General features: G+C 41.1%; 1 protein-coding gene across 4 annotated transcripts in view; it reads left to right on the forward strand.

Moving 5' to 3' along the window:
- Positions 1 to 21416, forward strand: part of Pde4d (phosphodiesterase 4D) — a 1431689-nt gene that overhangs the window by 761365 nt on the left and 648908 nt on the right. Inside the window, exon 1 of one of the 4 annotated variants that reach the window (XM_029468213.1) lies at positions 1314 to 1936. The exons of the other annotated variants lie outside the window; for them this stretch is intronic. Within the exon in view, the coding sequence (XP_029324073.1) occupies positions 1671 to 1936 (266 nt within the window). The 5' untranslated portion in view covers positions 1314 to 1670. Of the gene's footprint in view, positions 1 to 1313; positions 1937 to 21416 lie in introns of those variants that run through there. 4 annotated transcript variants of the gene reach the window in all.

The raw sequence follows: 21416 nt of genomic DNA on the forward strand, positions 1-21416 counted from the left end.
TGAATTGTTACAGGTATACTATCAGGAGAGATGGGTGGAATAGCTGATCTTAGGTTTTGCTGAACAGAACTTACTTCAGAGCATCTTTTCCATATCTATAACATTTGAAAGTCAAAGACTTTACTTTTAAGGGGCAACAAGGCTGGGGAGAAGTATGTAACTGTAAATGTACAGTTAACAGAGACTATAGAACTGTTTCAGACCGCCTCACAGCCCCCCATTCCCAAACATTGTATCTAATTATTTAACCCTCCATTTGGGGGGAGGGGGCTGGAGGTATTTTGTAGCTCTTCAAAGAGGTATTGTTTTTTCAAGTGTAAAATAATCTAAGATCCCCCAAAAGTCACCAGGGTGCTAGAGATAGCCCTGTGCCAGACTCCTGCTCTTTCCCACCATTCCAGGAGCCACACAACACAGATAGATAATCAGGTTTTATTGCTTGCTTCCTTGTATTAACATTTTCTTCATTTTAATTTACTCCCTTCTGGTAAGAAAATACTTTCTTTTCTTTATTTTAAACCTTCTCTAAATAAGTTTATTAAAGCTATATTTTCCACAAATAGAAATATTCTTTTAAAAGAAATTATGAAAGGCTTGATTTATTTTACCCTCTCGTGGCTGAATACATCAATTAAACATAACATACATATAACAATTGAAACTTTACTTTTTTCTTTTCTTTTTTTAAAACTATTTCTGTGAAAATAACCAGTTCCTTGCAGGAGGAGGCAAGTTTAACTACAAAGAGATTACAAACAAGTTTGTGGGTCTGAATAGTGTTGCTTGGTGCTTTGAAAGAACCATAATTAACAAGGTTGTAAAACCCAACAGTCTCTGTTCACGTCCTTCCTGTGTAACGTTTTGAAACCTTTGGTTTGTCTCTGGAGGGGGGAGTATTCGCTTATGATTTGTCTCATAGGATATATCAGACTGAATTCAGAAGCAGGGAACCATTCCTTCTTGTCTAGCTACTGGGTATTTATTCGTCCCTTATTAAAGGAAAAGAAAAAGAATTAAGAAAGAAAAGGAAGGAAGGAAGGAAAGGAAGAAAGAAAGAAAGAAAGAAAGAAAGAAAGAAAAAAAAAAAAACTAAAGCACTAGTAATTTTCTTTTATGAATGTAGACCATAGGGAGATAAATAGCCCCTGCCTGCCTGAGAGGAAGGTCAAGTTCCAAGTTTTTCTTTCCTTTACATTCAGGAATAAGCAAATGGAAAGGCAGGCCAAACAGAGGAGTAGCAGGCATCTGATGGTTAAGCCCTCCCCCCAGGACTTTTTATGTACATAAGCAGGAGTCACTGGAGCAGCTGCGCCGCATTAGTTCCAATAGTTTAACCGGCTGCTCTGCAGGCTGACAAAAGCCGAGCTAGCGTGGTGGCTTCCCTCCATGTTCCCGAGCCTCCCGAGCTCAGCTCGTCAAGTGATCTTTGGCTGGGGCTGGGGGAGGAGGGTGACGTTGAACAGGCTTCGGCGGGGGAGTGTGCTCGCCTGGTCTACACCCAGCAGCCTGCACCGAGAGACTGAGGCAGGGGCGGAATGAACTAACAGCAGCTGGATCCGACCTGTTTCCCTGGACATTCCTCAGACTCCGGATCAAGGGACTCACTGGAAACAGGCCAGGCAACCACGTTGCCCTGGATTGTGGCCAACTGTACAAAGTTGACCAGGAAAATGGCTCAGCAGACGACAAGCCCGGACACCCTTACAGTCCCTGAAGTGGATAATCCGCATGTTCCAAACCCTTGGCTCAATGAGGATCTTGTGAAATCCCTGCGGGAAAACCTGTTGCAGCACGAAAAGTCAAAGACAGCGAGGAAATCCGTTTCTCCCAAGCTCTCCCCGGTGATTTCTCCCAGGAATTCCCCCAGGCTCCTGCGCAGGATGCTTCTGAGTAGCAACATCCCCAAACAGCGCCGCTTCACAGTGGCACATACATGGTAAGGTCTGCACCGACCCCTGAAATGTTAGCCATACCGTATGGTTCAGTGATTTTTTGCTCCTCCTGCAGCCTTGGGGGTGGGGAGGAAGATCACTATTCCACTCCTGTGATTTATCGGAAGTAATCTACCTCCATAGTATGTCCCACCGATGCCCAAGTCAGGGCAGGAATCCTGGAGATAGGTAATAGGAGTGGTTGAGGTGGGTGGTTCTAAGAGCTCAGTATTGCAAGTTCCTACAAGAAAATTGGATTCCAGATGTCCAAAAGGAATGTATGTTTGCTCCCATGCCTAAGTAGTGGCGTTTCTTTGATTTCTTATGCTAATGTCCCTACCAGGTTCTCCTAACTGGACCAGAACAGAGGGGAGGGTCCTCACACTTAGCTGTCTCCTGAGTGCAAACAGGGATGCTCACAGTAGTGTGTACAGATGAGTCCCCCCCACCCCCAAACTGCCTCCAGCTTTATTGTGTTGATAATTTTCATCGTGCCTTTTCAGGGAAGAGAAAAGGGATTAGGAAGCCTGCAGGAAGTGATGGGCAACCCCTTGTTACTCTGATCTTGTTTTTCTTGAATTTGAATGCTTTGAATGTTTTGTACTTATATTTTCTTCAGGAATATTTTATCATCTTTATAATGGGTGAGGTTATTTTATGCACTTGCTTCCATGTTTTGTTTTGTTTTGTTTTGTTTTTTTCTGGAGGACTTTCAGTATTTTCTTGCTCTTGAAAATATCAAATATCGAACTGAAGCCTTTGGGCGCCTTCCGTGGAGTTTCTGCCTAAGAATAGGCAGTTTAAGCCTTGTGTCTGCAGGTTCCTGTTCTGAGGTCTGTGGTACAGGGCTAGTTAACTTTAGCCACTCCAAGGCATTATACACGCACTATGTCTACATTTGGATAAAAATGAATGTAAAATATGACATACTTTACATAACAAAAAGTGAGGAAGTGTGTGAGATGGGGAACTAACTCTATAATTTCTACAGAGTTTGCTTAACTTAGCCAGTGGGTCTGAGTTGAAAAAAAAATAAAATAAAAACAAAGCAAAACAGAAAGATGATGCCAGGAAGGACGCAGTCACAAGGGGAGCCTGATCTGAGTGGCAAGCTCGTACTCAGAGAGTCAGTGACAGCACAGATAAAAGGCATGTCACACTCAAAGACACAGCCAACCCCAGAGTGCTCATTTTCAATAGCTACACGGCTGACTAAGTAGGGGAACCTGTTGTCTTCTAGATTTTTTAACTAGATGGCAAAGACTCAGTTCCATTGCACCTAGTAGTCATACAAGGGATAAGGCAAATGTTGGATTTTTCAGTGTTATTTATTTATTTATTTATTTATTTATTTTGGATCTGGAAAACAATGAGTGTTCCTCTGAGGAAGATGTCGTTGGATAATTTGTCAACAGTAAGCAGTGGATGAGAGAGAGGCAGGGCAAACAGTGTATGATGCTGGGAAGGAAGGGGTTGGCTCAAGACCATGCACTAAGGACCAGGCAGGAAAGCCAGTTAAAGGTCTCATAGAAACAGGACCAGCCTTTGGGTAGCCTCTGTGTGCTTTAGAATTATATTCCCTAAGATTGTCTGCATTGCTGACAGGGTAGGCTTCACTCACTACTTGATCTCAGACTATGTGAAGCAGCCTAGAGTTCATCTGAAGGTTATTGGAGCTTTTTGGACATGTTGGGTATATTGAAGGCAGGAAATCTCATGAAAACAGGCTTTCTTCTGAAATCCACCGCACTTCCTTTTCTGGTGCCGTCTGGAAAGCCTCCAAGCACATGGTTTCTACTAGTATTCCTTTCTGGCCTATCCGCTCTCAGCCAGATCAGGTGGCATTTAAAAAAAGCCAGGGAAATGGAAAAGATATAGATGCTATTGATCCTTAATTAACTTAAGAGGAAAGAGTTTCCCTCAGGAACCTCTGGGAGATGGAAATAGCACCTCAATGTTTTCCTTGTGTTTCAGTGAGTCCAAGGCTTTCAGCCATGCCACAGGTATCTGAAGACAACCATGTCATCTGAGCTTCAGGCTTTGCACTAAGCACAAGGCAGGATTTCTTTTCAATTATTCATTCATAGTTTTATTTATGAGCCTGTGTTGTTTAAGTATACTCTACAGCATTTTAAGGGTATAACACAGAGTGTACCGCATGCACACACACAAATGTAATGGGTATCTAACTGTAGTCAGACTTCCTACTCAAATGCTTTGTATGGTCCTGCCTCAGAATGTTGGCCCCTACTGGTGGTATCCTGTCCACTTAATGCATGTATAAACAGTATGCACTTAACTTGGATGTTTATATCTTATGTGTAATGGTTATGAAGTTGAACAAGTGTTATTTCTTGGTTCTAAGTAATTTACATTGTAATTGAAAAAAAATATGGTTGGAAGGCATGTGTTTCTGTTGTAGAGCTTGCTGCTCTATAAAACCTCCTCCCAGTCTCAGTGCATTGACTCAGTGTGTAGCATTTACTCACTTCAGCATTTTTGATTCTGGTAGAGGGCAGGTTGCTTTAAAGTGATTAAGGGGCATGGGATCCTACCATCTTGTGGTTCTCTTGTTCAAGACAGATTTCTCAAGGTTGTCAACCATTGCTGAGTAAGGATAAAGAACATGAAGGATGGCAGGGGTGAGTGCTTACAAGGCTAGTCCAGAAGCACACAGAGCACGGAGGCTTGTTTGCTCTAGAACTCAGCTCTGCACCCACATCTAATTTTGGGGCTCTTGTAAACCTCTGAAGTAAGGATCATATCAAAACAATACTTTTGTTAGGTTTTTTGAGTGAAGAGAACTTGACCAGAAGTAGACTTTAGCAGTGAGTTTGGTCTACATTGCTTTATGTTCCTGGGCTGGTCTCGAGCTTCCAGCCACCCAGCCATGAATGGAGCGTACACACACACACACACACACACACACACACACACACCAGTTAATTTTAAAATGCCTGGGCTAAATCTAAGACTGTGCACTCCTAAACCTCCCGCTGCTACCCCAGGCCCAATGAGGAAGTGGCCAGTGAAATCTCCCAGGGATGCTTGGCTCTGTTTCCTGCAGCTCTTATATCCATCTATCTCCTACCACTTCCTGCAGAACCTCCTCTCCCCCTGTGTCCTAGCCTGCCCAGCTCTAAGGGTCTCACCCTGTCTCCCTTTGCCCAGTCATTGGCCACTGACATCTTTATTGATCAATTAAAATCTAATTGGGGACAAGGACCTTTAACATTTGGACACACAGATTCCCCACTGAATCAAAACATTAGAACCAGTCTCCCACAGTAGACCTTCCTTATACCTGTCAATCATCAGTGTAGGATGCCTTCAGCTTGAATGTTTGTTGTTCGTTTTTTTTTTATTTTCTTCTTTTTTTTTCTTTTTTTACCTTCTATATTCAACACAAGGGCCATTGATTAACCCACCAGAGAGCCAGGGTATTTCATCTACCTGTTTCCTGTGTTTACCAAGCACATCTTCATTCTGAAACTTCATTTGCTTTTCCTGTCCATTTAAAATGCAGCTTATGCAGTTGACCAAAGGCCCGGGGACTATGGGACTTAAACAGACAGCAGCTAAGCTGTTAGAAACCAGACTGCGAAAGGATCCTTGCAGTTGAATTTTTGATAACTTGCTTAACATCTACTTTGATCTCCCTGCTTCCCAATCTCCCAGGCATAGCCCCAGAGTTCTGGTTTTCTCCATGATAATTATGTGTAAATTAGAGTGCATTTCATGGGGACAGATGCTTAGTAAGCATGGTTACTATTATTTTTATTTTCATGTACGAAATCCTACTCATAGCTTTGGTCTGCATGCACATTTAGGATGATGTTTATATTTCTAGATGGCTAACTTGTCACTTGTTTGTCAATAGAGTGAATTAAATTTGTCTTAATATTTAGTGAGTGAGAGTAATTTATATTTTAAAGGTATAAGAGTAATTTACTTTTTAAACCATGGGAGAAGAGACGAAGAAGAGGAGTATTGCTGGGGGCGGGGGGAATCCTTTCTTTAGAAGGTCTCCCCTTTCACACATCTCTTAAGTCTTTGCTCTCTGAGAACTTCCCAACCAAGAGTAATCTTGGCCTATTTAGATTTCTGTAGCAGTTTACTTTTCCCACTCTCTCAACAATTGCTGGTAATAATCGTTTCTCGAAACATCAGCGGCAATTTCCTGGACTGCCTGTGTGTGAGGGCTACAACTTTCACACATCCATGCTTGCCTCCACTGTTTTGCAGATTGAACTTAACATATACCATATTCCGTTCCCTGACTGTACCTAGGATTCTGATTTCATCTTAGTAGGGAGTTTCCCATGACATCATCAGGAATGCCACGTCTATGGAATTCCTGATAAAGACAACCAAACACCGAGTGTCAGTTTATTTCAGAGTAACCAGTCAGGAAATTGTTTTCATAGTTTTGGGTTTTTTTCTCACTTAGTTTTAGCACATTTCCCTTATGTTAGGCCCAAGTAGGGTCCGTGAAGGAAAAGAACTGCTGATTCCTGTACTGGGGACCTTAAAACTCAGTGTTCTGTCATGATTAAGTTACAAAACCCGGCTCTTTCTTTTTCAATTTCTGTGGGGTTTGTTTTGTTTTGCTTTTTCTTTTTGGGACAGAGTCATGCTATGTAACCAAGTGTGGCCTAGAGCTCACTACCCAGCCCAGTTTGCTCTACAACTTTCAATCTTTCTGATTCTAACCCCCTGAGTTAGGGTTCAAGGCTTGTCCGGCCACATCCTGCTCATTTCTCATTCTGTTCAGATGGTGTTTAAAGTAATTATGCCCACTTTTAAGTTAGGACGTTTTCCTCTGCATGCAGTATAACCCCAAATATCCACCACTGAGAGTTTTCAAATGTCATCACTTCGTCAGTATTTGCTTATGGTCTCCCTACCTCACAGTGCTAGGGACAACACCCAGAATCCCCTGTGTATGTAGCTCTCAAAAGCTGTTTCTTAAATTTATATATGTCAAAAACTAAGTAAAGACTTTCTTTTTTTTAAAAAAAATTTTATTAGGTATTCTTACATTTCCAATGCTATCCCAAAAGTCCCCCATACCCACCCACCCCCGACTCCCCTACCCACCCACTTCCCCCTTTTGGCCCTGGCGTTCCCCTGTACTGGGGCATATAAAGTTTGCAAGTCCAATGGGCCTCTCTTTCCAGTGATGGCCGACTAGGCCATCTTTTGATACATATGCAGCTAGAGNCAAGAGCTCCGGGGTACTGGTTAGTTCATAATGTTGTTCCACCTATAGGGTTGAAGTTACCTTTAGCTCCTTGGGTACTTCTCTAGCTCCTCCATTGGGGGCCCTGTGATCCATCCAATAGCTGACTGTGAGCATCCACTTCTGTGTTGGCTAGGCTCCGGCATAGTCTCACAAGAGACAGCTATATCTGGGTCCTTTCAGCAAAATCTTGCTAGTGTATGCAATGGTGTCAACGTTTGGAAGCTGATTATGGGATGGATCCCTGGATATGGCAATCACTAGATGATCCATCCTTTCGTCACAGCTCCAAATTTTGTCTCTGTAACTCCTTCCAAGACTTTCTAAGACGAATAATGCAATGGAGATTTTCCTTCCCAGTTGAGGCCTAGATGGTGCATTACATACACACACACACACACACACACACACACACACACCAAGTGAGAGGAGATGTTATAGAGTGCACAGCAGTGACATGAGAGCAAAGGCCTTACCTTCATAAGCTCCGTGTATGCACATGTGTCTTTAATTAAAACATGTTCAAAGGAAGAAATACTTACAACAGCTTGAAATAATAAAGCACATTAGCATTAGGGTTTGACTCATTGCCGTGCCTCTTTCAGAGGCTTTTGTCAACCACTGAAGCTTTGTAAGGAGGAGATGACACAGGCATACTTATTTATTCATATAGTTTCTTCATTAGGTATATAATTCCTCATGATTAAACGTGACTACTTACTCCTCGGTCATCCTTCTTCCTTCAGCAACTGAACTTGTTCCTAGAGTGAGATAGATACTATGAATTCTATTCTATTCAATTCACAAGAGAGGGAAGAAATTGTCACCGCTAAAGGAAATGCCGTTTCCTTTAGAGTGTAGAGGCTGAACACACATAAGTAGGGTTTTGAAAGCTATTACTATTTTTGAAGACTGTGGACTCTTTCTTTTTCTACCTTTTGTGTTTAGCTCGCAGGCTCCTGCTCTCTTCTCCCTATCTCTCAGCCCCCAACATATCGAGAGACTAGCATTATGGTTGCTCTCCTTGCACGTAGGAGCTTGTGTGAGGACTTCAGGTGAAGAGCGATACTAGTCTGGGATGTCTAAGGAAAAACCATAGAGGGAACATATTAAACACCTTGGCCATGTTTCAAGTGACCATGTTTGAAGCGGCAGACATCTCAGACGTCAGCTGTGACCCTGCTGTTTTCTTAGTGTCTTTAGCTTTTGAAGTGAACATGAAAGCTGTTGTTAGCTTTCATTAAAACCGGAAGACTTCAGAAGGACACTTCTCTTGTAGAACACAGTAAGTGGTCCAGAATATTTGCTGCATTACAAAAATCAAAAGGTGACAATTATTTATTGAGAGAGAAAATAAGGACCGATGGACCCAGCTCTTATGACTCCTATGTACTTCCTGTGACCGTAACTATTTATCCTAATGGCGAAGCCTGTTTTTACCAGCTGAAGCTGTTGCAGCTCATGGTGAGCACACTCTCCAACCAAAGCATGGGCTTGAAAACACAGAGGAAAGGCTGAATGAATGAGGAGACATTTTTTTCAAAAGTCAAACCTCAAAAGATCATTTGAATAATGTAAATTATAGGTTTAATTTTCTAATTTTTTTCTTTGCAAATAAAAAAAAAAAGTTTAGTTCCTGGGACTTCAGGTGACTAGAAGAATGTTGACACTTTGTAAATTTTTTTCTTAGGTGAAAGGCTATCCATATTTTTTCCTATAGTAGCTGCCTCAGGACGAAGTTAATCCATCATTGGGGAAACAGAAGTAGGATTTTACAAATTGCTTTACTTTTGAGAAGAAATGCATGTTTTTAAAGCCATGGCTGACTTAGTATAATGGGAGCTTAGCATTTCCAGGCTTGCTGGCCACCTGATGACCTTGGTCGTAATAGTCTCCCTAATTCAGAAGTCTTATGGCTGCAAAGATACTTGATATTTACAAGGTTAAAAAAAAAATCTATAAAATCACTAAAATCTATAAATTGATAACTACATGTTAAGATATTAAGAGCAAGTCCAAGGGCTAGTGGCTATGTACAGACATGGTGCCCTGAGTTCTATCCCAGAAATTCATTTCAAGGTAGTTTTTGACCCTCACACTTTTGCTATGGCTTGTGCACTCACCTTAGACGCTGAGGCATAGGCAGATATCACAAAGCTACACTCACGCAGTGGCGAACACCAATGAAGTCGCATGGGAAACAGGCTGAACCCAGGTCTCCCTGCATCTTCACCATTTTCTTCTCCTGCCATTACCACTCTTCAGACTGTCAAATTCCATTCACATTTCTTTCCTTTCCCTACATGTCTACTGAGACTATTACAGAGGTAAAGATTTTATAGAATGGTAGTGAGTTAATATAAAGGTGTCTGACTTTATTTGTTATAGATGTGCTTTGTAGGAAAGTTGTCATCTTTTATTTCTGGAAGAAAAAAAAATATCCCAAACAAAAAAACAAATGTGTGTAGCCAGAAGTAAAGAAGGATGCCAGGATCGATGGAGGGCCTTCTGATTCACAGTGGTTTTTAAATAACAGCAGCTTAAACCCAACGCCAATCAGAATAACTTTTATTTTGAATGATTCAGAGAAAAATGCATAAAAAGCTTAAGGTCTGGGGAGAAAGATCAAGTCAGAAATCTATTAGGGTTTGGTTCCCTGGTTCCCAAAGAGCCAGCTGGGAAGGATGGTCCACAGACTCAAGTTACTAAGCAACAGAGCTGCAAACTGCTTGGTAACCAGATCTGGCCTGACTCACAGTCTGACTGCGTGTGACTGTGTGGCCAGATAGGAAGACGAAGGTCCACCCTACCTCACAACAATTTCTTCCATCGCCCTGCTATTACAGAGCATCCTTTGATATCATTTTTTTTTAATTAAAAATACCTCTTAGCCCAAAACAAATGTTATTGTTTTTCTTTAAAACATTTTATTATAAGACTGCTGTTAATTGGTTTAATTTAAGTAAAATGCAAGCTTTATTGAGAAGGAAAAAAGTAAGTAGATTTGGCTGTTTGCAGACCTTGGGTTTTCATGAGAAAATGCAGACTGGGCCATAGCTCCCTTCTTTTACCTGCTGAGGATTTCCTTGAATCCTCAGACACAGCGTGGTCTCATTTGTCTCTTTTCGCCATGACTTCTGTTATACCTCCGAGCATAGTTTATATAGCTGGGTGGATCCTAAAAGGTTGAACTTCAGTGTGCATTAGTCTTTACATCTGTTGTGAAAAATAGGTGCTACCTATTGATGGTCTGTAATTATTTGTGGTTTGAGCAATTGAAGACCAGATAGGCCATTGCTGCCCTTCTTACACTGAATATCCCGAGGGCTCCACACCCTACGCCAGGGAGACTTGGCGATACTGTATTGGATTTCCATAGTGGGAAAATGTTTCAATCTCAATGATTAACCATTCCTATGGACTTTGTCACTAAGAGTGTGCGTGCACTCACAGTTTATATGTATCTATATCAGTATAGTTTGACGTTACTAAACAGATAGTGTGGTAATAACTGGTCAAGTGTATGCATGCTAATATTTTCTTCATCTTTTGAGAAGAATTTTTGCCTGTCATATTCCTGAAAAAAAATAACCCTACATAAATATATTTAAGAATCTTGGGAAATTCCTTAATAACTAGCTGGTTAAGCTCCGATGACTAATCCTTATCTCTCAGAATTCGTACCAGTTAAATTATACACCAAGCCCTAATCTTATAAAAGAAATGCCATGCTTTTAAGGAGGAATTTGAAAAGGCAGCCTCCATATTTCCTTTTTTAGGCTGATAATCTGGAGACATTTGAACTGGCAGCTACTGAGCCCACTTCTACAGCTGATCCCATGATAACTAAAATTAAATAATGAAATATATTTAAGAGGTTTCTTGTAGGGATATGATTTTAACATAAACATTTTGCCCGTTGGTTAATATATATTCATTTTAAGCTGACAAATTTCCTTTCTATTGCCTTCATGAGATAGCCCTAAAATTAAATGAGCTAATATTAGAACAAAGTAGCTTCCTCTTTATATAATTCTTTTCAGGGCATTGTTTTCATTTCCATACATACCTTATTTTATATTGATGTTTACAGTGGTAAGCATGTATAGTAGACCTAAAGGCAGTTCCCATCTGACTAAAAGGTTATGTGGTTTATCTTCTCTCCTTTCTTACCTCCTTTTGTTTACAATATTTGTTTTACTTTGCCTTATTCTACTCTGTAGTTTTTTTTGTTTGTTTGTTTGTGTAATTTTGGTTTTTTATGGCCTTCTCTTGAGTGAGTGCCAAATAGAACTATGATTTATGAGTTGTAATAACTAAAACATATATGAATTAGAGGCTGATGACGCACAAGGCGAGCTCCGATGGCTCTTTTCTGAATAGTCCTGGCTCACTTTAATAAACCCTCTTACGAATAACAATGACAGTGGCGCTGAAGGCCTTGACCAGTCTCATCATCATGGCTTAAGATTCGTCTCCGTTTGTATTTAATATTGTAGCAGATTTACATTCTTGCCTAAATGTCCTTATGTTTGAAAAATGAAGCTTTCCCATCACTGTTGAAAACTAGAAACACTGTATCATACATCTATATAACTAAAAAAATACATTATGAAAAACAAAATAGACTCATGGTTTAGTAAACAGTAGGGAAGATTGGTCTGTTCTCGCTATACAGTGGCATTTAGTGAGTAATATAGACATGAAAAACTAGCTGGGTCCTTCTCCTTAAAGCAGCAAGAATAACTGGAAAGGATTTGGAAAGGAAATAGCCTTCCTATTATTATTTAATTTCCTCTTTTATAATTCAATAATCCACATCAGCCATGCCTTAACCTACCCTGGTCTGACTCAAGCCCAATTAAGGTACAAATCTAGTGACCCTGCACCATTAAAACGTTCAGTCTGAGAAGAGAGGCCTGGCAGGTTCTCTTCAGGGCTTAATCACTTCCCTGCAAGTGAACACATTGAACTTGGACTGGGCGAAGCTGAGTTTTCTGCCAAAGCATAGCGTTGGAACTCTACTTCTCAATTCTGTAATGCGTAATGTCCAACCTGGGCTTTGCACAGACGGTAAGAAGCATAAACCAGTCCTACGAGGAGTGCTATGCTGACAGCAGCCTTCCCCATTCTACAGACAAAGGCACACGGGGATGCTCCCTCCAAGTTGAGATCTCCAAACAAAAGCATTATGATATAGAATGGGGAGTAAATGTTTTCAGTTACTCTAGGATCTTCTGGAGGCCTTATTTCTAGACCACAGTATTCACAAGCTTGCTGGAGCTACATACTTTTCATGGCCAAGAGAAAAGGGAAGCTGGTGAGCCCCTGTTCAGAAGGAATGTTACAATTTCCTCCCTGGCAACATCAGAGTATTCACCTGAGAGTGAAATCCTTTGCAAGTCTGTGGGTGCCTCTGAAGTATCCTTATACACACAGAAGGCTGAAGCATGGTCCCAAAAGCCACGAATTAAGATCTCCAGCAGCTACATTTGACTTAAGACAATCAAGGCTGCAAGGAAAGTCAACAGGGTACCAGCTATCTAAGATCAAGGAGAGACATTACCCAGCATTCACCTGAAGGGGTGGAAATGAGCAATTGTATACATATGTAGATTAGAAAGAAACTTTGCCTTGACATTTAAAGTCATTTATTGCTATGCCAATATCAGCCATGGCAATATATCATAGCAGACAACATCTGGTGTCTGTAACCAGGCATCCTTCAGAAAGCTATCTCATTTAACAGGTCAAATGTTTCTGTCAGAGATCTCTGTTGGCTTCATCTCCAGCATAATGGCCCCAATGCTCTCTGACCGTATTTACTGATGCTTTCTATATCATAAACATCTGACCACTGACCCAGAAAACTTTCAGGTAATTTAGCAAACGATGATTCGTAGACGTCATGTCCCTCATTCCAAACCCACATGACTCCTCTGGGTATTTCGTCTTTGAAGATCCACAACTGCCTTAAGTTTATTGTATGCAAATGCGAGCTCAATATTTCCCATTTTCTGATCTATTTCTATTCATAGGGATGCTATTTCATCAAGGAATAAGCTAGACTCACCATTGACTTATACTTTGGTCTCTCTCTCACCAAGGCTCGGAAGCCATTGCATATAATAACACTTCCTGTTGCTTCCCATTTCCGCTATGTAGTCTGACATTTGGATGAATCGTTTTACACTGTCAGTCATCTTAGTGCCCTTAGCTACTTCCCTTAAGGATGCCTTGCTTACCTGAACTTAAGCATCAGATGAGAACTTAGACTATTGGTTCTCAAACTTCCTAATGCTGAGACCCATTAACATAGTTCCTCATGTTGTGGTGAACCCCCCCCCCCATCGTTTTATGAAACGATTACATTGTTACTTCATAATTGTAATTTTTCTACCATTCTGAATCATAATGAAAACACCTGGTGTGCAGGCTATAGGACCCACAGGTTGAGAACCAAAGTTTTTAGCTCTAGGACCTACACTGTTTCTGTGGTAATTCCTATTCTCTTCCATTGCAGAACCAAATAGGTACACATACCTTCCCCAACAAAAACCCATCCTTAGATTATTCTGAATTTGATACACTGGCTATAGTTTGCCAATCTTACCTATAGACTGAAGTTCATACATTTCAGCCTAGTATTCAAGTCTTACCCATAATTCCAGACTTCTCTCTGTGGATGATCAGTGGTCTTTCCTATGGGCCTTTCACTGTTTCTCAAGTATGGTCAATATAGACAATACAGATGATCAAGCCAAGACAATGCACTCTCTTAGGGCTTCTCCTGTGTGTCGTAGGAGGTTCAGATCACACTGCTCTGAAAATCCGAAATGTCTCCAAACATTGTGAAATGTCCACAGGGATACAATTTGCTTCCAGTTGTGAATGACTGACTTATAGAAAAGCTTTGTAAAGGAAGGAGCCAGTTCATCCCACTTAAAAGTATATCAGCAGCACCTAACAAGGCCTTGTTATCCAGGAAGTAGTCTAGAACACTTCAGTGTAGACTGATGCTGGTAACTCACTGTGAAATTCTGGGGGTATCATTTAAGCCCCACAAGTTACAATTAATTTCACCTGTAAATGGAACTTTTAATAATTCTTGTGTTTCATAGAATTATTTTAAAGTTCAAATGGGACACTTAACTAAAAAAAAAGAGGTGAAAAACAATAAAAAGCTATTAAAATAATATAAAAATACTAGTCATAACATACTGAACATCTTTTGAGCCTGTTGAAATTTAGGAGTAAAATTCCACTTCCATGTCGTTTTTGTTCTGTGCACATTGCTGTTTGAGATGCTGTTAGGGCATATGTTTTCTGCCAAGGATTTTGATCCAGTAAGGTATAGATTACGGTTACTCAAAATGGCATAGCATGGTGGATGTACAAGACTATATTCAAGGAATCATGGGAGTTGACAGGATAAGCTTCAAGCAATTACTCCAGGCTTCATGCATAGGATGGGGTAGGTTTAAAGACGTCTGAGACATTGTGCAGACATTTATCTGATCTGATCTAGCTTCATATTTATGGAAATCTAATAAGATTTGTTTGATCAGATTTTACAAAGAAAAGACTGGGCCCTAGGAAAGCATCTGATAGAGGCCAGATGTGAAGCCCAGAGGGACTGCAGCAGGGAAAGAATTGAAATATGGGAAAAGAATTGATGTGGGACCGTCTCACCCTGGGAGCAGTGTGAATAAATCGGCACGAAGGTTCCTTGGTGTTTAAGTGAGCTGTGCTATAGGCTGGAATTAGTTTATAAGAGAAGCTGGTATCTTCCCTTTCTCTCTCACCACCTCTCTCTCTTATGTACCCTTCTCCCGCCTCCCAAGAAGGATTTATGGGCTTAAAAGAAACATGATCGCTTTTATCTTCTTAAAGCATCACTCTATATAAAAGAGAGTGACATTTTGAGTTATTACCCCACAGTAAGCTTGCTAAGCCACAAGTGTGTGTATTCAATACTTGCAGTAGTTCGAATGTGACACTAAGTCCAGTTAAACCAATCTAAACCATCTTTCAACTAGATAGTGCCCTGCTACCGCTTCTAAACAATCCCTCTGAAATATAAGACTCAATCGCATTTCCATCAGAATCAGATGTATTAATTCTACTGCTTGCACACATGCCCTGTTGCATTGGACAGAGGCATTCTTCATATGTGAAAAGAGGGCCAATGTCTTTCTTTTACTAAATTGCAAGTTTATTGATTAGAAAACCCTTTGCATTTCTGAGAGAACATATGCAGAATGTTCACTTTCTCTGAAGCCAACTCTTTGTTTCAAGACTAGCTCATAGTATTGAAAGTTAAAAACTAAATAGCCTTTCACCTATCCAAAATATCATTTCTGAGTTTCTACCACATAGCTATTACTCTTCTCAGGTCAGAGCTTCATCAAGAGACAGAGCCTTGCCCCCTTGGAGCATATTCTGTAATGGTGAAGACAGCATACCCATAAATGTTCCAGTGGACCAAAGAGTGGCAAATGCAACTGTGAAATATAATTAAGTGTATGCAGAATTTTATATAAGATGTTTTAGGAAGACTTTCTATGAGGTAACATTTAAGAAGAGATCTGAAGCCATGATTTTCTAGGAGAATAATATTTGAGGCAGGAGAGAGAGCAAGAACAGAGTCCCGAAGGAGGATGTGATTGGCATATTTGAGGGAGGAAAAGAGCTGTAAAAATGGGGTTGGAGCCTAGAAATGAATCAGATCACATAGCATTCCGAGGCTGCGTTAGGACTTGGGATTTCCTAGGTGACGACTGTGATACATCACTATGAAAGAGTTGGTAGTAGGAGTGTCTGCATTGGGGGAAATAAATATATATCTTAAGTTTTGGAATAATCTGTCTTGTTCTTGTGTGGGAAATCTAAATGCTGAGAAAGAGGAGGAAAACCAAGACCCATTAAGAGACTATTGGAATAATCTAGATGTCAGAATCATAGTGGTGTGGCCTAGAGCAGTAAAGATATAAGTGCTCAAAAATGCTGACCATTTTGTCTGCAACTAGGAAGGAAAGGCCACAGAATTCTCTGGCTAATTTAACAGTGAGAAAGAATTAAGAATGATTATGTTTGAGGCCCAAGTGATAAGCCATAGCTGACATTCATGGGGCTTAGAAGATACTGGGCGGCACGTATTAGGGAACATGATCCAAGAAGTTAGTTTTAAACATGTGTTGCATTTGGGATGACTACTGGATTTCAAAGTACAAGATAGAGTCACTTAGATCATTGTCTCTATGAGTCCAAAGTGCATAGCAAAGATTGGCACAATAGAGCCACGTCTGGAAATCATTAAAATACAGAAGTTTTTGAACTTGTGAGACTTGCAATATGGCTGCACCGAGAATGTGTACGAATAGAGAGAGAAAGACTGGTGACAGCTGGATACTTCAAACATTAGAAATCAGAAGATCATAGAAACACAGCTGAAGCAGGCATGAGAAGGTAGCCAGTGAGTAGAACCAAAACCAAGAGATGGTTGCAGACCAAAATGTTTGGTGGAGAAAAGTGTGATGTTATATCTGACGATACTTATGAGCGGCTAAGGTGAAGGTCAGTCACTGAGCATGAAACTGGGCCAGGGAGGGGCCATGGTGGCCAGTGGCACTAGTGAGGGATCAAATGGTGATGATGCAAGGCCGGAGGACTGATCGTTTCACATCTTCTCACCTCTCTTTAAACCTCAGCTATGTATTTCTTTTTTCAAGTTGATGGGCTTACTCTTTCAGTACAGAGAAGGAGCAACTAAAACAGACCATTCAGCTATGCCTACCACTACATCCACCAAACTGACCATACCAACTTCCAGAACCTTCTACTTTGCCATTCTGTTCATTATAATGAGTGGGAAAAAAATCGATATTCTCCTGGATAGGAACATAAGAAATCGCTCCAGAACTGAAACACTTCCTTGCTGTTCAGCCTGAAACAATTTGTGATCTCATAAATTATATGGTAGTTAATAGTCAGGCAACCAGCTTGTCAGATAACTGCAATATTTTGTGGTGACCAGCTGAGGAAGGCTTCTCTAGGCTATGACATCAGTTCCTAGGATGGTGCTGTTTATAGGCTACCTTGCTTCTCACTAGTTATTGACAGAAGACTTTGGTGCCTTTCTTTGTGGACTTCTTCAAAAGGTTGCGTGTCTTGATGTTATGGATCAGACTGAGGGATACAATAGAGGTCTATATACAAGAATCAGTGGGTTTAGCTCTTTTTAAGCCCTCACCTTTCTTACTCTCTAGCCCTCTTTTTCTCTTTCCATCCCCCCCTCCCCCTCAACGTGGCCATGGCCAGTCTCTCCCTCATTCTACCTTCTCTCTTTCTCTCTGCCTTTCTACAATAAAGCTCTAAAACCATAAAAAAAAAAAAAAAGAATCAGTGGTTTAGTAGATGGGGTGGTAGGCATGTCTGAATGGTCTGTTTTCGTTGTCCGTACTTTATAATAAAGTCATAATGGTCAGTTTCGCTGGGAGAGAAGAGATGATATTGGGGAGAAATATGTCCAATTCGCAGACCATACGAGGACACGTACTTGACTGAAGTAGCAACAAACTTAAAATTGCTGTAGTTGTTCTTTTCCTCAACTAGTATTGGCGGTTTAAATATAAGCCCAGAATCAGGGAAGCATTGGCTATATAGAACCTGCTTGTTGGTATACACTTATAATCGTATCGCTCAGGAGATGGAAGCAGGAAAGCCATCAGTCATTGTCAGCCTGGGCTATATAATGAGTTGGAGGCTTGACTAGGTTATGTAGACAGGTTACATAGAAAGAAGGTGTCTAAAAAGGAATAAGCAAAACATAAAACAACGAAATTTAATTGAGCTGAGACGCTCTCGTTAGATCTGAATTGAAGGGTTCGCAAAGAAGCACTTGTGAGGACCCCCATCCAAGTTTATTCTAAGCCTGCCAAAGGAAAGGGACACAGGGTTGGTTGACAAGGATCAATATGGGCCTGTAGAGTGAAACTTATTCAAGCATTTGATAGATTCAGAAACTTTTTAGAGTCAGAACACTAGAGAGAATGAGCCACAAAGTACATACCTGCAAATACCCATGAAGTGATTGTGGTGTAATTTGCTGGCAATGGTGACACTGCATACGGCTATGAAAATAAGGTCACAGGTCCTTTGTGTTTGTTTGTTTGTTTTGTTTTACTTTATTTTTTTCTGAACCAGATACATGATCCTCTTCTTGAGAGTGTAAGGCTACATAATGAGGATGATGGTGGCTAGGATCTCAGAAAGGGGCACCTAGTAAGCAAGAGAAAGCCTGTAAAATCTACAGAAGATAGCTTTCTCTTTGAAATTTGAATGGCTGGGTTTGTACTGCCTGCCTGTGGATGTGGGTTATGTGAGGTGGTTGCTGTTAGGGAACAGGCTGCTCTGTGTCTAAGGAAGAGTGTGCTCTACAAAGTAACTTGCACAAACCTCCCCCTCCCTAACAGAAAGGGTGAGCCCTGGCACCTTTTAACCTGTAGGGATTATGTAGCCCTGGCTAGGATTGATTCGTTGGCTTGCCTCAAGAAATGCTCCTGGTATGTGTTCTGTGCTAACAGAGCCAGGCTTTGCTGATCAGCGCGTCACTCCCGTGAAGACGTGGGCATGCTTTTGTGCATTTGTTCTTGTAGCCCTGGAGGCATATTTCAACACACTGTCCAGAATTGGCTAGAACATGCCTGTCACTCCCAGCTGACTCTGATGACGCTCTTGCCAACGTAGATTTACATCAACACAGCTCTTTACTGGAAAAAGCTCTCTTAGAATATACAGGGTGGCCCATTTACAACAGGCGCAGCCTGAATTTGAAATGGAATGATTTTTAGAAGATGAGTTATAAGAAATGTACTGACAGTTGGAGACTCTACACAGCAGAGGGTTATAATGAGCATCACCCCAGAACGTCCCCTTCATAAACAATCCTAAGCTCAACTACCAAAGAGTGGTTCATTGTAAGATAAAGGACCCTTTATTCCAGACTTTCTCATTCATCACTCTGGATATGTAGGGGTTTCCAGTCCTTTCCTGATTTACTGTAATCTTCCTAGTATTGGACTTGTGAGGATGTGAGAGCATGCAGTGTGGTGTGATTGTACTGCTCCTTACCTGCCCAAAACGTGCTTTGAGAATGTAATGGCAGCATGGACTTCCCCTGTACCGTGAAATCTTTTGGCTCACATTCATCTTGCTTGTGACTCATCCTCGCTATCTTAATGACTGTTTGGGATAGACGCATTTACGCAGATGTCCATGGTCAGGAAACCAGGCACTCGAATCAGAGCTGTTACCATAGCTATCGAGCAAATAATAAAAATAAATAACAAGACACAAACCCAAGCCGTCTTTGCTGTTCAAAAGGAAATTTCAGTATCCATGGCACATGACCTGTGATTAATACTACTATGACCCTTGGTAACTCACCTTTCATTTTTATCAGCCCAGCCTATTCCAAATCATTATAGTAATGGACATAACTGAATGGGCTTGCAATTTTACACCTTCTCTTATGACAACCAGCGGGATTTTCAATGACACATGCTTTGATCTGTCTGCTTTAAATCTCTTAAGCTACAAAGCTCTAGACAGCTTCCTCCTAGAAGACTTTACAGTCCTAATCGACCTCATCATGAGTTCTATATTTATGCCTGTTTAGACACATCAAAGTCAGGCTTTATGACAAGGGCCACCTGAAAAGTCAAGGTCACCAGCTTCTTGTCACAGCACTTGTGGTATTGTCCTACTGGGCACTAATGAAGTATGACCTTTCAAAGTGATCAAAACTTGTAGGTGACATTATAGGATTGCTATTAAATGGTCCATGGTTGCATTTTACCTGTAGTAATTTGTCCTCAGTTCAAAAACTATGGTGACTTGTTGGGCACGAATGCCACTGGGAGGGTAGAGGCATGCAGGTGGATCTCTGAGTCTACAGAGTGATCTCCAGGACTTCCAGGGCTACATAGAGAAACCCTGTCTCAACAAAACAAAACAAAACAAAACAAAACAAGACAAGACAAAATGAAATTATCGTCCTAACAAACTGACGTTGTTCCGTAAGTGCATGGTTGTAGTCACCTCTCTGTCTGTTGAGTCCTATGTGCAGGGTGCAGGAGCCATGATGCTCTAAGCAAAGACAATGGTATTCAATAAAAAAAAAGAACGAAGTTGGCTCTTGGAGCTTGCTCAACAGTTCTGCAGCTCTTCTAATGGCTCTGCTCCCAAGAGGCCCACCCTATGCCCTGGAGATGCTAATTTCTGAGTGTACAGATTTTAGTGCCAGCTTCTGATCTTTGAAATTTCTCTAAGCTACTGCCAACTTTCAAGGCCTGTAGCGGGAGGGGGAATCACTTGCCAGCTCTCACAGGGAAGCACTCTTCTCCACCACTAGGCCATAAGCGCTTTTCGATAGAAGCCCTGTCATCCCAGAGTGTACATTTCGGGCCGTTAATCACAATAAAAGGAGGAAAAGGTGAGCTCTTCTCTTGATGGAAGTTTACTGGTATGGCCATGTCTAGGAAAGCATCCCCTGAAGTGCCTAGCCTTTAGCCCAGGATATCCTTGGATCGGATTCATTTTTCTGATGACACAATACCTTTAGGGGCTTGGTAAGCTGTACTATAAAGTGTATCTAGTTCTTAGAAGCAGTGTTTGGAGTTTATGAAACTCTCTTGCTCTGATTTCTTATTCGTTCTCAGATCCAGTAGTATAGAAGACACTCTGAAATATTACAGCCCGTCAAGCTTAGGAAGTTCCATCCTTTAGAAAGCTTTGCATTTGGCAGGCATTGTGAAAAACAGGAAAGGCATCAGATTACACAAATCTGAAGTTTTTAGTTTGAGGGGCATGGGGATACTTCATATAACCACATTAATGGTTGGTGTGTGTGTGTGTTTGTGTGTGTGTATGTGTGTGTGTGTGTGTGTGTGTATGTGTATGAGTGTAAGACAATATAACAGTAAGGATCTATAGGCATTTGAAACTTTCATTTTTTTAGAGCCTAGTCTTGTAGAGAGAAAACCATATATATTCTTCATGACAATGCCATAGCAAATAACATCAAACTTGGTAACTTAAAGCAGGAAAGATTTGCCTGTCACAGTTCTGGAGCTAGGGGTCATGGTGCACCCAGGGTTGCACTTGGCCCAGGGGCCATGAGAGAATCTGTTCAATGCTTATCTAGCTTCTGGTAGACATCAGCTTCCTAACCTCTGGTGACA

Source organism: Mus caroli, chromosome 13 (assembly GCF_900094665.2).
Source record: "Mus caroli chromosome 13, CAROLI_EIJ_v1.1, whole genome shotgun sequence".
NCBI classification, from domain to species: domain Eukaryota; kingdom Metazoa; phylum Chordata; class Mammalia; order Rodentia; family Muridae; genus Mus; species Mus caroli.